The sequence below is a fragment of the Mobula birostris genome, chromosome 23 (genome assembly GCF_030028105.1).
Source record: "Mobula birostris isolate sMobBir1 chromosome 23, sMobBir1.hap1, whole genome shotgun sequence".
NCBI classification, from domain to species: Eukaryota; Metazoa; Chordata; class Chondrichthyes; order Myliobatiformes; family Myliobatidae; genus Mobula; species Mobula birostris.
In genome coordinates this window covers 53,956,326-53,972,158 of record NC_092392.1, presented here as the reverse complement: position 1 = coordinate 53,972,158, position 15,833 = coordinate 53,956,326, and the positions used below count along the sequence as shown (strand labels likewise).

The window sequence follows — 15,833 nt, the reverse complement described above, 5'->3', positions numbered from 1 at the left end:
GCAAAAGTATATCGATCCAATTTCAATTGGGCACCAGCTCCAACAGACAAGGAAGTTTCAAGTTTGCACACATCTTTTCATGAGTTTCCTAACACTATTCTGAATAATCAAGCTCATAGTTTGTTAGATTCCTCCATACAAGGACATAGCATCCTCTTGCTGATAAACTCCGGATTAACTATTCACAAAGAATTACAGCTCACTATGGAAGAATTTTGTTTCTTTTCCTGTCCCTCTCTTTTGTTCCCTGATTAACTACTGAACAGCATTTGGGTAATGGGAAGAAAATAAGATCTCTCTGCAAAATTTTAAAAAAAAAGCTCTGGGCTGTGAAATAAATTCTAAGTGAGTAACCTATTGCCTCAACCACATTTTTGTCGCTAACTTGGTTTTACCGTAAATTGCAGTGCACATGAGATTGAGCCTGTGTTGGAGGCGACTAGGAGGTACTCTTTCTTATTCTTTACTCATAACTAATTGTGTGCTGTATTATTTTTCTAGTGATACTTCATCCTGATAACCATCACACCAGTGGTAATGCTTTTTACACTTGGAACTAAACAATCCTATTCCATGTATTGGTTCTTCTTTATCTAGTCTCCTCAGCATTGCTTTCTCCTGCTTAGCTGGTATTTCCATAATTCTGTCAAAGCTCCTGCCAATGGCTCCAATGGGAGGGCTCCGTCCATTTTCACTGCATGTGATGCTGGTCATTTGTAGTCACACTTGGTCCTATCTGAAATAATAGCGATGATATTGGGCTCTTCCCGTTTTTGGCTTGGCAGTACCAATCCTTAAAGTCAAGCACAAAGGGCATAGATGACGAGAGGCTAATCCACAGAACTAATGGTATGCTTGAGGGAATTTCATATTTCGAACCAATGTGAGCTTCGAGCCTACAATACAATGGATGGTCGAAGTTTCCAGTGGAGACCATTATTCCTCTTCATAGATGCTGCCTGACCTGCTGAGCTCCTCCAGCATTTTGTGTGTGTTACTTTGGATTTCCAGCATCTGCAGAATCTCTTGTGTTTATACAATGGATGGTGTGCTTTGAGAGAATTCCAGGCCTGTTATCTCCCAAGAGTCAGGACTCCACTTTGTCAGGGATTGGGTTCCCCATTAAAATGTCCATCAAAATTCCCAGTGCAAATGTTTAAACATCAGTAGGTGACAGCCAGGCTAGCCCTGAAGGACACGCAGCAACACTTAATAATCAAGGGGATGAATGATCTGTAGCTCATCGAGTGGCAGACACACCTCTTGTAGATACTTCCGAGTGAGGATATTGAAGTGTGGGCTGCCCAGCACAGTCCTTGCTGATTTGAATTAATGCAAATTACACGTTTCACTGTATATTTTGAAGTACATGTGACAAATAAAGCCAATTTAAATCTGATCAATCCTGCCTTTCTCCAAGTATTAGATGCCCATTATCAGCCAACAGTTATCCTTCCTATATAATTTAAACCAGAAGTTGTGCATGGCATAATGTAAATACATTACTCATTAGACTAGTGACTAACACCTTCGTAAATGTTTCAATAGGTTAGCTTTGTCCTATCCAGGGGTTCCCAACCTGCAGTCTGTGGACCTCTTGCTTAATGGTATTGGTCCATGGCTTAGAAAAAGTTTGGGAACCCCTGTGTCAGACTAAAGAGACACAGTTCATCAATCTTTGTTGTATGTTTCGACCTCTTTGCATAAATCTCTGTTGCACTTGACTCCATAGCATTATAACTGGAGTTCAGAAACGTATACAATATTGTTGACAAGTTTCTGACCAATTTATCATCTCCAGTTTTCAATTTATTCCTGTGGAAGTTAGCCAAGCTTTTACTTCATTATTTCTGGTTTTGTTAACCTACATTGCAACTTTCATTGACAGAAAAACTAGTGAGCTTTGTGAACAGGATACATTTTTTTTTCCTTCCGGGTTTGCCACACATAAAGCAGAAAGCATTGGGAACTGAATGATGAACAAACAGAATAATCTAGAGAAAGGAAAATTAAGCCAAATCTGACTTGGGTGGACAACAAAAGGGCAACTTTAACAGCAAGAAATAGAACTCAAGAAAGGAAACACTTTATATAGGTGCTGTGCTTGGCTTTTTTTTATTGCTGTGTCTGTCCTTTAGCATTTGAGTACGCTGTAAAATGCAAACTAAGTATTTTGTGTCAGAAAAGAGTGTGTCTTGCTCATGATTGCTCTGAATCAAGGCCCTGAGCTCCTAAATGCTTAATGTTTTCTGTGATTATGTTTCTGTTTTCAATAAAGGCGAAATTCATCACTTTAACTGCCTTTAACTTTATCTCAAGCAGAACACGAAATTCTGTTGCTTATTCTGCTCAGAAGCCTTGGCTATTAAATACAACGGTGGAAGAAAACATTACGTTTGGGAGTCCTTTTATAAAACAAAGGTAATTGTTCCCGTTAATAGAAGTGGAACTGAAACTCTTACAGTGGCTCTCTTAAAACTCCAACACGTCAACCCATTAACCCCCACCCCCAACACCACGACTTCATTATTTCCTGTCAAGAGTTATCTAATGTACAGACACTCCTGTACCTAGCATCATTTTATATACATACAATCTGTCTATATACTGTATATTAACTAATCATATGTATTTATATTTATTGTGTTTTTTATGCTGCATCAGATCCAGAGTAACAATAATTTCATTTTCCTGAAGAATGACAGTAAACCATCTTGAATCTTAAAACAACCAACAAGAATTGTACTTTATAACTTGCTGTTCATGTCTCATTGTATTTCAGTCAGGTCTGCCCAGACATCATTCTCCTTAACCCATGAACAGGAGGAATGATGGACAAGTGAATAAGATTCATTAGCATCAAATTAATTTCAAGAAAAATAAAGAGAACAGAGAGAAAATGTAAAGTTATCTAATGATGAATGTAAACCGCAAGAGGGATTGATTGATGTAAATTAATGGTGTCTGGGCCTTGACAAGGTATTAGGTAAAGATGCAAATATTTTTCACCAGAACTAATGGACCAACAGTTTTAGAAATTGGTTTATTATTGTCATACATACTCAGATACAGTGAAGTTTCTTTTCCTTGCATATCATCCAAACAGATCATTCCAAACATTAGTACATTGAGGAAGTAAAAGAAAAAAAACGATGTAGGATATAGCAATAGAGTTATAGAGAAAAGGCGGTGCTGGTATACAAATAAGGTGATGTAAACTGAGATCAAGTGTTTATGTTTATCGTATGAGAGATCGATTCAAGAGTCTGATATCAGCAGGGTAGAAGCTGTCCGTGATCGTGGTGGTACATGTTCTGAAACCTTCGTATCTTTTGTCTGAATGGAGGAGGGAGAAGTGAGAATGACCAGGAATGGTACTTGATTCTGTTGGCTGCTTTCCTGAGATCATTATCATTGATCATAGAATTATTTTCACAAGGAACCTAGGAATTCCTAGACTGATAAAGACCATGGTCCATTGAGTTTGCCTTCTACATCTTGTTGGTTACATGTTACAGTAGTGATGGTTTTGGGTAATCTGTCAGTGTTAAGGGACTTATAAACATTAATTGAGGTAAGATGGACTCTTAAATCTTGACCTCACAATCTGCCTAATTATGATCTTGTACCTTATTGTCATCTACGCTGCAATTTATTTGGCGTTCTATTATTGTTTTATCTACTTTTACCTCATTGAATAATGACTTGGTCTTTATAAACAATATGCAAGGAAATTTTTTCACTGTACCTTGAGACATATGGCAGTAATAAACCAATTCCGATGTTATTATTACAAACCACAGTACTATGCAAAAGTCTTAGGCACCCTAGGTTATTTTGGTTTCAGATGGTATGGCCTCCACAGAACCCTGATCTCAACATCGTCAAGGCTGTCTGGGATTAGCTGGAGAAACAGAAGCAAGCGAGATGGCCAAAGTCTGCAGAAGAATGGTGGCAAGTTCTCCAAGATGCTTAGAACACCCTACCAGCAGATTTTCATATAAAACTGCACGATAGTGCACTTAAGAGTATTAATGCAGTTTCGACGACAAAGGGTGGTCACACCAAATATTGATTTGATTTAGTTTTTACTGTTTACTGCTCTTTATAGTGAATTTTTGATATTTTGATATTTATTTCATTATTTTGAAAGCATTTTCTCTTTACAGAATTTTTATACATGTGCTGAAGACTTTTGCAGAGTACTGTACATCATCTTCTAGCTTTGCTAATGTTATGGTACCTTCCTGTTTCATTAACTGTTTCTCTTTTCTATTTCCTGCTGTGATGAACGTATTTTGCCGGCCCAGCATGAAGTTTGGAAGAGCCAAGTTTTCCAGCCCCCTTTGAACCTGTATGTCCCTTGAACAGTGGCAGGCACTATTGCTACTGAATTGTCTTGATGTCTTAATGCAGGCACACCTTTCATTTCTCGCCCTCTCAGGTACAAAGCCGTCATTGATGCCTGTTCACTTCAGCCTGACATTGATCTATTGCCATTTGGAGACCAAACTGAAATTGGAGAGAGGGTAAATACATGGACATGTATGATCTTGACCGTGCCGTTCACCTTGTAAATTTGATTCAGACTGTGAATGCTTTTCTCACTCACTGCAATTCTGATTTCACACGTGGGTGGAACACTGTGGGCATCATAAGTCAAGTGGTGGAGGGCTGACCTGTTTGTCACACCACTTAAATTTCTGCCATATCATCCAAGCTGCATTGTTGAGGTGATATGAGAAGATACTTGTAAAATTGTAAACAGGAGGAAATCTGCAGATGCTGGAAATTCAAGCAACACACACAAAATGCTGGTGGAACGCAGCAGGCCAGACAGCATCCATAGGAAGAAGCACAGTCGACGTTTTGGGCCGAGACCCTTCGTCAGGACTAACTGAAAGAAGAAATAGTAAGAGATCTCGTCTTTCAGTTGGTCCTGATGAAGGGTCTTGGCCCGAAACATTGACTGTGCTTCTTCCTATGGATGCTGTCTGGCCTGCTGCGTTCCACCAGCATTTTGTGTGTGTTTTTTTAAATTGTGACTGGCTGGGTGGGCACTGTGGTTGATATGGACTGGTTAGTGTATGAAGGATTTTTTTTATTTCAAGTCTGCTAATCATGTCACCTCGTTACTCTAGGGGATTAACCTGAGCGGAGGTCAGAGACAGAGAATCTCTGTAGCTCGAGCTTTGTATCAAGACACTGGTACAGTGTTCCTGGTAAGAATCCAACACATCTTGCATTGAGCATTATCTGTTTGTAGCCAATTGCAGCTGCTTTGTTGATGAGAATAAAATGAACCAGACTGTTCACTGCTCCATCCTTATTAACACCTGGCTAACACTTTAATCTGTCAACTGTGTTGTCCATAATGGATGGGGTATTGGGTCATATAGCATGGAAACAAACCCTTTAATTCCACCTGTCCTTGCCAACCAGATACCCATCCAAGGTAGTCCCATTTTCTTCTGGTTGGCCCATATCCTTCTAAGCCTTCTAAACCATTCAGGTCCATGTACATTGGGAAGTGATGTTGGTTATACAGACTTTACCAAATCTTTCAAGATGGTCCCTTGTGTCAGGTCGGTCTGGAAGGTTAGGACCCATAGAGCTAGTTATGTGGATTCAAAATTAGCTCCGAGGTAGGCAGCAGAGGGTGGTAGTTGAAGGTTCTTTCTTGGAATTAAAGTCAGTGACTAGTGATATGCTGCAGGGTAAAGTGTTGGGATCCTCATGAGTTGTTATAAGTGATTTGGGTGAGAATGTAGAGACTTGGCCAGTAAGTTTGCAGATGAGGCAGACTTAGTGAAGAAGTTTACCGTAGATTGCAGGGGATCTTTATCTTGATTACTGAGAAGTGGGTCAAAGAGTGGCAAATGGATATCAAACAGATGAATGTGAGGAAGTCAATGAGCGTACGACTTGCAATATGAATGATTGGGATTGGGGTGTGCAATGGAACAGAGGGATCTAGGAGTAGGAGTGCTGAGCTTGTTGAAAGCAGCAGCATAACTATGAAGAGTGGTGCAAAGGCTCTTTAGCACTTTGGCCTTCATTAGTCAGGGCATTGATTATAGGAGCTACAGCAATGTGTTGCAGTTGTGTAAGTTGTTGGTGAGGCCACACTTGGAGTATTGTGTGCAGTTTTGGTCACTCTGTTATAGGAAAAATGTGGATAACCTGAAAGAGTGCAAAAAACATTTATCAGGATGTTGTCAGAACTAGAAGGCCAGAGTTGTGGAGAAAGGTTGACAAGGCCATGTCTTTGTAACACCAGCTGGCAGGCTCTTTCCAGTCTCCACCCAGCTAACAGGAGCCACCTGCCACTTGTTTCTAACTCATCACCTGCAGCCTATTTAAACCCAGGTCTCATCCACAATTGTTGTTCACTCATCGAACCAGTCAGCCTCAACCAGTTGCGCCTAGCCTTCAGTTACCTTGTCATGTCAAGTACTCGTTCTCTCTTGTTTTGTCTTCATGACTTGCTATTTTGCAGTTTATTATTAAAGTGATTGCGCACTACTAAATCGTCCCTGCCGCTCTCCATTTGGGTCAAGCTTCCTCTACTTTTCCTGACATGGAGAATGAGGGGCAACCTCATAGAGGAGTTTAAAATTATGAGAGGTATAGATAAGCTGGACGGTAATAGACTTTTCCCCAGGGTTGGGGAGTCCAAAACTGGAGGGGGGTGGTGTAGGTTTAGGGTGAAAGGGAAAAGGTTTAAAAGGAACCTGGGAGACATTTCTCACCCAGTGGGTGGTGAGTATATAGAATGAGCTGCCAGAGGAAATGATTGAGGCAGGTATAATAGTATAATTTAAGAAGCACTTGGTTGGCTGTGTGGAGGGGCGAGACTTAGAGGGGTATGAGCTAAATGCAGGAAATTGGGACTAGCTAGGTGGACAGGTTGAACCGGAGGTCCTGTATGCATGCTGCACTGTTCCATGAGAATATGCCCTGCCCAAATTCCTTTTAAAAGACAGATGTCACTGTATGTACCTGGACCACTTCCTCTGGCTGCTCATTCAGTAAATGCATCATCTTCTAAGGGAGAACCTCGGAGTCCTTTCTCAGGAATACCTGGCGCTCCCACCTAGGAATGTTGGGATGGAAAGCTACCCAGCAAGCCTCTGATGTTTGAGAGAGCAATGCCTCTGACTCTGGCAACTCTTTTCACAGCTGTGCCTCAGAGGACTTTCAGCTGTTATTTCTGCAGCCTCACTTTTGTTTGTCATCAGGTTGTTCATCATATTGGAGTGTTGGCGCGTGGCCAAGTGGTTAAGGCATCGGTCTAGTGATCTGAAGGTCGCTAGTTGGAGCCTCAGCTGAGGCAGCGTGTTGTGTCCTTGAGCAAAGCACTTAACCACACAGTGCTCTGCGACGACACTGGTGCCAAGCTGTATCGGCCCTAGTGCCCTTCCCTTGGACAACATTGGTGGCGTGGAGAGGAGAGACTTGCAGCATGGGCAACTGCTGGTCTTCCATACAACCTTGCCCAGGCCTGCGCCCTGGAAGCCTTCCAAGGCGCAAATCCATGGTCTCACAAGACTAACGGATGCCTATCAATATAGTGTTGTGGTGATAGAATTGGGTTCCACCCTTTCTTCATGTTTAGTCCATTGCCAGCATTTCCTGGTATTGGTTGTGCTGTTATTCTCTTGATTGCTCTGATTGGTTTGAGATTGTGCTGGGACAAAAAATACAAAGAATTTTCCTGAAATGGGTTGTATGCAATGAAGTCATGTCTTACTGACATCCCCTGAAGTAGCTAAAGTTGTATAGTAAACTATATTTCAGTTCTTTGTCTCAATCTCTAGTGTCATTATGTTTATTTTATTGCAGATTTTGCACACATGTAAGTTATACTTGTCTTCATCTTGCAGTGTGCTGTGATACTACTGCAAAAAGTTAATTTATCATGAAATTTACATCCAGTGTGTGTATTCCTATGAGAACAATAAATTGTACTTGGACAAAACTTTTTATAAACTTAAAGTGCTTCATAATGATTGAAACTGTTTGCTGTTGAATCAATATTGTGGTGATTCTCATCTTTTCAGCAATGCAACACTGGGAGTATCAGACACACCGCCTGTAAAAGAGCCTGTATATTGTTCCTCCCCGCTACCAGTTATCGTCCCAGTTCCATTTAATTATACATGGAACCAATATACATAGAGCAAGTTTCCAGAAACCTACTTTTTAAATTGTTTGTTGCCATTTCACTGCTATCATTAAGCATTAGGCTTTTCGATCAACATTTACAGCTGCTGGAATATCTCTATGTCACAGCTGAGAGAACAGGAACTCAGGACCATCAATTATGCAGGTTAAGAGAAGAGAGTTGAGCAGTTCTCCTGGGAGAAAAGTTCTTGTCTCACTTTGAACAATGGAATATTTCACCTGATCAAGATCCAGAAATGAATTCTTTGGCATTTATTTTTAGGAAAAACTGTTATGGTCTTGAATGCGCCAGGAGCCGATTCAATGGTAACTTTGGGAAAAGGAATTGGATATTAAAAAGGAAAATCTTGGAGCAATGCAGAGAAAAAGAAGAGCTGGCACAGGCAATAGTGATATCTTTTTAGACCTTAAGATGTAGGAGCAGACTTAGGCCGTTCAGTTCATCGAAACTGCTCCACCGTTCCATGGCTGATTTATTTTCCCTCTCAGCCCCATTTTCAGGCTTTCTCCCTGTAACCATTGACAACCTTGCCAATCAAGAACCTATCAACCACTGCTTTAACTGTACCCAATGACTTGGCCTCCACAGCCGCCTTTAGCAATGAATTCCACAGATCCACAATACTGCTCACAGTACTCCGTTTGTGGACTTATCAGTGTCTTATAAAGCCTCAGAATTTTATATTCTATTCTATTCCTCTTGAAATGAATGTTAATATTTGCATAAACCCGCAGGGTATAGTCCATCTGGTCCAGGTGACTTGTCTACCTTCAGATCTTTCAACTTTCCAAGCATCTTCTCCTCAATAATAGCAACTGCACTCTGTCCTGACACTCCCAAAGCTCTGACATACTGCTGGTCACTTCCACAGTGAAGAGTGATGCAAAATATTTAGTCAGTTGTCCACCATTTCTTCGTTCCACTGCTACCTCTCCATCATAATTTTCCAGTGGTCCAATATCCACTCTTACCACTCCTTTACCTCTTATATATCTTAAAAAGATTTTGGTGTCCTCTTTTATGTTATTGGTTCACTAACCTTAATATTTCAACTTTTCTCTCCTTATTGCAGTTGTAATTGCCTTTTATTGGTTTTTAAGGTTCCCAATCCTCTAGATTCCAACTAATTTTTGCTATATTGTATGCCCTCTCTTTTGCTTTTATGCTGTCTTTGATTACCCTTATGAGTCTCGGTTGCCTCATCCTCCCTTTAGCATGCTTCTTCTTTGGGATGAATCAGTCCTGTGTCTTCTAAAATTCTCCCAGAAACACCAGCCATTGCTGCTCTAGTCATCCCTGCAAGTCAGCTTTCTAATCATCTTTGGTCAGCTCTTCTCTGAAGACTCTGTAGTTCCTGTTACTCCACTGTAATAATAGTCTATCTGATTTTAGCTTCTTCTCAAACTGCAGGGTAAAATCTGTCATATTGTTATTGACTCCTAAAGGTTCCTTTTCTTTAAGCTCCCTGATAAAATCTGCTTCATTTCACAACTTTCAATCCAGAATTGCCTTTTCCCAGTGAGCTCAACCATAAGCCATCTTGTAGGCATTCTGCAAGTTTGTTCTCCTGGGATCCAGCACCAACTTGATTTTCCACATTTATCCACAATCCCTAACATTGGAGCAGAATTTGGCCATTTGGCTCATTGATTCTGTTCTACCAATCCACCATGGCTAATTTATTATCCCTCTCAAGCCCATTCTCCTGTCTTCTCCCCATAACCTTTGCTGCCCTCACTAAACAAAGCACATACAAAATGCCGAAGGAGATCAGCAGGGCAGGCATCATTTTGTATGTCTTACTCTGGACTTCCAGCATCTGCAGAATGTGTGTGTTTAATTAAGAACCTGTAACCTCTGCTTTAAGTATATCAATGACTTGGTCTCCACAGCCATCTGTGGCAATGAATTCCACAGATTCACCAATCACTTGCTATAAAGAAATTCCTTCTCCACTCTCTTCTAAAGGGATTTCCTGAGGCTGTGCCCTGTGGTCCTTGACTACCACGCTACTGGAACCATCCTCTCCATAATTCCAAGCTAATGAACAGTTAACATTCTCTGTAATTGTACTTCTGCTTAATGTCTTATGTTGTTATGTAAACTAACTGTACTTAATGAGTATTTTACAAGCACTTAAAATGGAATGAAATTTGTTACTGGTATTATTTTGCTAACTAACAACACTTCTATTTATAAACTGCTCATCTTTGAAGACAAGAAGATGTTCAAAGTCGTACACTTCACTGGATTCTTGAATTAACTAAAGAACAAGATTGCCATAATAGTTGGTTTGCTACCACAACGATACTGAGCTAATGGGCTGAATTTACTTGGTTTTGTATTCACTTGTGCTGGAATCTGAATGTGTAGTAACATCTGTAGTTAGTGTCACAGTTCTGGGGCAACTGAACATCTTACAATTAAACGCCGGCCACATTAGCTGCTTAGCGAGTTTCCTGTTGTGTTCATTAATGCTGTTCCCATCCCCTCCGACCCGAGCACAACTGCCAAAGGAGAGCTTTGCAGTATCATCAGCTCTCTTAAAACAAGCATCCGGACTGTCTCTTTGATAATTGCGGAAGACTCCAATCATGTTAACCTGCAGGACATTTTACCCAAATTCCACCAACTCGTCCCCATGACCATGAAGGAAAACAAACAGACTGGACAATGTTTATACAAACTGACATGGTACTTACAAAACCATCCCACACTCTTATCTTGGCCTCTCTGACCACATGTCCATACTGTTAATCCCAGCATAACGACTACTGCTGAAAATGCAGAAACCAATCAAGAGAATCGTTTTTTTATGGTACAATGAGGCAATCTCTATACTTTAGGACATGTTGGTAGATGTTATTACTTAAAGGGTTGTGGAAATCTGAACTTTGCCTTCTCCCGCCCCCACCAAAAAGGCTGTGGACTCAGAGTTAAGTAGGATAAAGATGAATAGATTTTCATTCAGTTTGGGATCAAAGAACCATTGAAGATTTATGATACAATAGGAGGTCATTCAGCCCACCACCTGTGTTGGTTAAAAGAAAGGCATTCCCAATTTAAGCTCACCTTCCAACACCACACCTGGCATCTCTGAATGCAGAACATGTCGAATCTTGGTGGATGGGCTACAGCAGGTGATCCCTAATCAAGTGGCCACTCAGTATATGCTTGATCATGGCCCTTCAAGTATACAGCTCAGTGGCCACTTTATTAGGTACCACCTGCTGTAGCCCATCCACTTCAAGATTTGACATGCTGTGCATTCAGAGATGCCCTTCTGCACACCGCTGTTGTTATGTGTGGTTATTGAAGTTACTGTCACCTTCTTGTCAGCTTGAACCAGCTGGCCATTTCCTCTGAACTCTCTCATTGATCAGGTGTTTTTGCCCACAGAACTGCCACTCACTATATCCGTATGATTAGCACACCATTCTCTGTAAACTCTAGACACTGTTGTGTGTGAAAGTCCCAGGAGATCGGCAGGAGATCTGAGATACTCAAACCACCCCATCTGGCACCAACTTTTGATTCTATGATTTCTTATCCATTCTGTGGTTTGAACAACAACTGAACCTCTTGACCATGTCTACACGCTTTTATGCATCGACTTGCTGCCACATGATTGGCTGAATGTATATTTACATTAATGAGCAGGTGTACCTAATAAAGTGGCACTGAGTGTATATCCAAGCAGTTGATAAATGTGATGAGACTCTCCCTCTGCTGCTCTGTGAGGCCGTAAGTTCTAGACCACACTACTCACAAGGAAGGAGGAGACCGTTGTTCTTTCTTCGCCCTTCTAATCCTTCAATGGATTACTTTAGGCTTCTTGGCTTTTTGACCCAGCTACTAAGAGAAATACATCCGCTCTATTTATACTCTTCTAGGCCCCACATGTTGTCCCTCAATCATTTCAGTTCCAAAGTAAGCAGCCACAGCCTGTGGATCAGGTGTGGATAAATGGGGGTTAAAATTCAGAATAGCTAAAACCGTCCTGAATGATTAATCCTCCCCATTCTGGATTGAATCCACAAGTTTGCCTTGTGTTGGCTCTCAGTTCTTGTGCCTTTGAGTATTTAAGTAAGCCAGCTCTCCCAAACCATCCTGGACATGGATGGGCTCCCTTCAATCTGTGTTATTCGTGCTGGTTACAAAAGAAACCTCCATCTTAATCCTTCCTTCCAACACTTGGTCCATATCTGTGTAAGCCACTGTTCTTCAAGTACACATGAAATATTATTTAAATGTTACGTGTGTGCCAGTACCACTCTTTCAGGCACTGAGTCCCAGACCTCTACCACCCTTTCCCCTCATTCCCTCTCTAATCCTTACAGTTATTTTTAAATCTATGGCCGCTTGTTTTGGCTTCTGCACATGAAAATCAGTACTTCATATCTATTCTATCTCGTTCCTTCAAACTTCATACACGTCAGACATCTCTCCACTAGTCCTTGTCTAAGGGAAAACAGTCTCAAAGTGTCCAACCTTAGAGCTGGTCATTTATAGTCCTGTACATCTTCCTCTCCACCCGCTCTAATACATTGATCAGGGTAGTGCAGTGGTTGTTGTCTATATGGACTTGAGTAAAGCATTTGATAAAGTTCCTCATAGTTGGCTGATCCAGAAAATTAAAGTGCATGGGATCCATGGAGAGTTGGTAAATTGGATTGAAATTTGCTTGGCCGTAGAAGACAGGGGGTAGTGCCGGAATGTTGTTATTCTGACTGGAGGTCTGTGATTAGTTTATTTTGAAGTTCGTGACTTGTACAACAAAAAATTGAATTGTACAGTGAAATGCATGCAACACACACAAAGTGCTGGAGGAACTCAGTAGGCAGGCAGCATCTATGGAAAAAAGTACAGTCGATGTTTCAGGCCGAGGTCCTTCGGTGTGTTGTTTGTATCAGCAATCAGCACAGTCTGTGGAGAGCCTGCAAGTGTCACCATGCTTCCTACACTAAAGTAGCATGCCCTCGACTTGATAACCCTAACCAGTAGGTATTTGGAATGTGGGAAGAAACAGAAGGATCTGGAGGAGATCCACACTGTCACAGGAAGAACATACAAAGTCCTTGCAGACAGCATTGGGAATTGAACCCCAATCATGATCGCTGGCGCTATGAAGCATTACACTAATGGCTACGCTATCGTGTCACCCTCCCCCGCCTCCCAAATCAAAAGTAGCGATGGTCTGATCTGCAAGTTTGCAGAAGGCATTAGATTTGGTGGAGTTATGCATGACGAGGAGCATTGTCAAAGAGTACAGAAGATATAGATTGGTTGGAGATGGGTGGAGAAATGACAGGTGGAATTTAATCTGGATAAGTGTGAGGTGTTACGCTTTAGGAGATCAAATGTAAGAAGAAAGTAGACAGTAAGTGGCGGTACCCTCAGTGATGTGCAGTGAGAGGGATCTTGGGTTGCAAGTCCATACCTATCCGAAAGAGGCAACACAAGGAGTTCCAGTAAAGAAAGCATGCAGTATACTTGCATTTATTAGTCAGGGCATTGACTATAAAAGTTGGAAACTGTTTAAGACCTTGGTCAGGAGTAAAGTGTGCATTTCTGGTCACTGCATTATAGAATGTGAAGGCTTTGGAGAGGGTGGAACAGAGATTCACCAGGATGTTACCTGGACTAGAGAGTATTAGCTATAAGGAGAAGTTGGATAAATTAGGATTTGTTTTCTCTGGAGCATCAGAGAGTGAGGGAACACCTGATAGAAATATATATAGTTATGAGAGGCATAGTTAGGGTAGATGATGTCTTTATTACAAGGTGACAATGTCAGATATTTGGGATGGAGATAGATTTAAGATGGGGGGGGTTAAGTTTATGGAAGATTTGCGAAGCAGAGATTGGTAGGCATCTGGAACAGGTGAGGCACTAAAGCAGATATGGTAGCAACGTCTGAGAAGCATTAACAGGCAGAGATTGGAGGGATACAGACCATGTGCAGGTAGTTGGATTTAGTTTAAATTGACATTATTGTTGGCTTAGACATTGTGGGCTGAACTTGACTATTCCTGTGCTATATTCTATGCACTTATGCCTTTAGGAATCAAAGGTTACTCTCCTTGACATTGCCTGAGGCACAGATCATGAGGAAATATACGTTTGTACAGTAACTGCAGATGGGGGATGAAAATTTTGTTTCACAGCTACTCAGTGGGTTTTGATGAAGTGATAACTCTGAGGGGTCAGACAATCAATGCGAAGATATGGCAGCAGAAGAGTTAGGTACAGGAGATCATGAGGGGAATTTTCTAGCTAATGTCACATCGGCGTTTTCAACCCTTGGAGTAAGTACAACCCATTAAATGCTTTCCCACTACAGTCACTAACTAAGAAACGCTTGAACATGGGGCTGAAGTACTGGTTTATTCCTGTAAATGCTCAAGTGTCCCTTTGTTTTACCCCCACCAGGATGATCCTTTCTCTGCCCTGGATATTCACCTCAGTGATCACCTGATGCAGGAAGGAATCCTCAAGTTCCTCCGAGAAGACAAGCGGACCGTAGCTCTGGTGACACATAAGCTGCAGTACCTGACACATGCTGACTGGGTAAGCAAGAGCTCCGAGCAATTTGGACTCGTGTCTTGCAGTTGACGCCTTGATGTAGGTCTTGATTTTGTATCATCCACGTAGTGTGCTGTAAGCAAGCTGCAGCCTGCACGCGTTTTATAACCACCTTTCAGGTCCTCCTTAACTTCTTTCTTAGCTCCTTCAAATCTGCCTTTGGAGCTTCTTGTTCTCTCTATATCACTGAAACCAATACTGTATGGACCACATTCTCTAGCGATTCACATCCACTCCATCCGGCCCAGAATATTTTGCCAAATACTCAATGATGACCTTAACCCTGGCACAGGGATCCCGGATCCAGGATCCTGATCCTGCAAAACAGCATTCTGGAAACATGCCTGATTCAGATTGACGTTAGTTTAATCTCATATACACCATGCTGCAATGAAATTCCTTGTTCGCAGGAAGTTCACAGAGTAAACCATCGGCATGTTGATTATAAATACAGGAAATACAGTGACAATTGTAAAAGGCAATGGAAAATTGCAAAGTATTGGAGAGCAAATAGCACCCCCTGCCCGCCCATCCTCATCTATCTCCACCCCTGTAACTGCACTGCACTGTAGACACTTTAAACCACTTTTTATAATGTTATTTACATTGTAAATACATGCCGGCATTTATTTATTTATGCTCATTTATTCCATATCCGTCCTTTAACCTCGAACTTTATCAGCCTTTTTTCTATTTTTATTTATATGCAATGCTGTACTTTTTACATAATTCTTTATAATTGATGAATGGTGTTGTACTTTGTTGCATTTCACATCCTGACCAACACCCCACAGCAAATCCTGAATACATGTAAATGTATATGGTGAATAAAGTTGATTCTTGATCCTTGAAAAGAAATAGAAGAGACAAAATCAAGAGTTCAAGAATGTGGTTTCAGTGTTCTTTCTATCATTATCCTCTCACCCTTTCAAGCTGAGCATGAATGACACTATAGAATTGGCCCTGGTTGCACGCTAGGGAAAATCTGTCTCCTAGCTATGCCCAGAACAAAATAAAGGTTTAAGCACAGAATGTCCTTGGGGGTCTCCTGTACTGCCTG

At 41.3% G+C, this 15,833-nt stretch overlaps 1 protein-coding gene across 7 annotated transcripts in view; it reads left to right on the top strand.

Annotated features, from left to right (window-relative positions):
- Positions 1–15,833, top strand: part of LOC140186899 (ATP-binding cassette sub-family C member 9-like) — a 193,634-nt gene that overhangs the window by 104,683 nt on the left and 73,118 nt on the right. For 6 of the 7 annotated variants that reach the window (XM_072241652.1, XM_072241650.1, XM_072241657.1 and 3 more), the window contains exons 19-23: positions 408–446; positions 2,323–2,421; positions 4,445–4,529; positions 5,142–5,222; positions 14,621–14,758. In XM_072241652.1, the coding sequence (XP_072097753.1) occupies positions 408–446; positions 2,323–2,421; positions 4,445–4,529; positions 5,142–5,222; positions 14,621–14,758 (442 nt within the window). The remainder of the gene's footprint in view (positions 1–407; positions 447–2,322; positions 2,422–4,444; positions 4,530–5,141; positions 5,223–14,620; positions 14,759–15,833) is intronic. The other variant, XM_072241653.1, reaches the window with a different exon arrangement.